This window comes from Rhinopithecus bieti, unplaced genomic scaffold, assembly GCF_001698545.2.
Source record: "Rhinopithecus bieti isolate Rb0 unplaced genomic scaffold, ASM169854v2 scaffold_16851, whole genome shotgun sequence".
NCBI classification, from domain to species: domain Eukaryota; kingdom Metazoa; phylum Chordata; class Mammalia; order Primates; family Cercopithecidae; genus Rhinopithecus; species Rhinopithecus bieti.
In genome coordinates, this window is record NW_016848705.1 from 1 (window position 1) to 1553 (window position 1553).

Here is a 1553-nt window from a genome sequence, read left to right on the forward strand (position 1 = left end):
TTCAAAAATTCACCAACTTAGGACAAGTTGTTAGAAGTGAATTTGCCATGCTGGAGAATATGAACTTGTTTAAGGACTTCTGGTAAATTTTGAAGAGTGCAGTTGATTAGCAGCCAAATATGCTTTTGAATATAGTATATGAATGAACCCCTTGTCCCCACAAAACTGAGTTTTAACCAAAAGCATGACTGTTTTTCATTTATATGGTTTCAGATCTGGCTAACAAGCTCATATCTCCCTTATTATGTCTGTTCTCAATGACTTCAAAGTCAATCTTTTCCTTCTGATTGGGATCCCACGACTGGAACATGCCCACATTTGGTTCTCCATCCCCATTTGCCTCTTGTACCTGGCTGCCATCATGGGCAACTGCACCATTCTCTTTATCATAAAGACAGAGCCCTTGCTTCATGAGCCCATGTATTATTTCCTTACCATGTTGGCTGTCTCTGACACGGGCCTGTCCCTCTCCTCTCTTCCTACCATGTTGAGGATCTTCTTGTTCAATGTCATGGGAATTTCACCTGATGCCTGCTTTGCTCAAGAATTCTTCATTCATGGATTCACTCTCATGGAATCCTCAGTACTTCTAATTATGCCTTTGGACCGCTTTCTTGCCATTTACAATCCCTTAAGATACAGTTCTATCCTCACTAGCAACAGGGTTGCTAAAATGGGACTTATTTTAGCCATTAGGAGCATTCTCTTAGTGCTTCCATTTCCCTTCACTCTAAGGAGACTAAAATATTGTCAAAAGAATCTTCTGTCTCACTCATACTGTCTTCATCAGGATACCAGGAAGCTGGCCTGCTCTGACAACAAGACCAATGTCATCTATGGCTTTTTCGTTGCTCTCTGTACTATGCTGGACTTGGCATTGATTGTTTTGTCTTATGTGCTGATCTTGAAGACTATACTCAGCATTGCATCTTTGGCAGAGAGGCTTAAAGCCCTAAATACCTGTGTCTTCCACATCTATGCTGTGCTCACCTTCTATGTGCCCATCATCACCCTGGCTGCCATGCATCGCTTTGCCAAACACAAAAGCCTTCTTGTTGTGATCCTTATTGCAGATATGTTCTTGTTGGTGCCGTCCCTTATGAATCCCATTGTGTACTGTGTAAAGACTTGACAAATCCGGGAGAAGATCTTGGGGAAGTTGCTTAATGCATGTGGGAGATAAGAACTTGAACAATTAGGTAATAAATTATCAACCAGTAGGCATTTACTGTCATTTGCTATGTGTTTAATGCCACAGAAGTCACTAATGAAGGACTGGATGATGGAAGTGAAAAGCTATGTAGTGCAGAATTTAAAATAAAGTTGAGAATATAACTGCATAGGATAGAAAAAATAATCAAGAGATATATAAGATATAGAGGTTTAATTAACATTTTAAGAGAAGTTGAAGCAAAACACTTATGTGATGGAGCAGCTGGATTTGAGTCAGCCCGTAAAGAATGAATAAAATTGGGGCAGACTAAGATTATCATTCAATTAGTATCTATTAAAAATACAAATGATATACAAAGTCTAATCTCATACTATCAAGG

At 39.3% G+C, this 1553-nt stretch overlaps 1 protein-coding gene across 1 annotated transcript; it reads left to right on the top strand.

Moving 5' to 3' along the window:
* The first annotated feature begins 244 nt into the window (after positions 1-244).
* LOC108525190 (olfactory receptor 51A7) lies at positions 245-1132 on the top strand. The gene has a single exon (XM_017866246.1). It carries the CDS (start codon positions 245-247, stop codon positions 1130-1132), a length of 888 nt encoding a protein of 295 aa, XP_017721735.1.
* Positions 1133-1553: the final 421 nt, after the last annotated feature.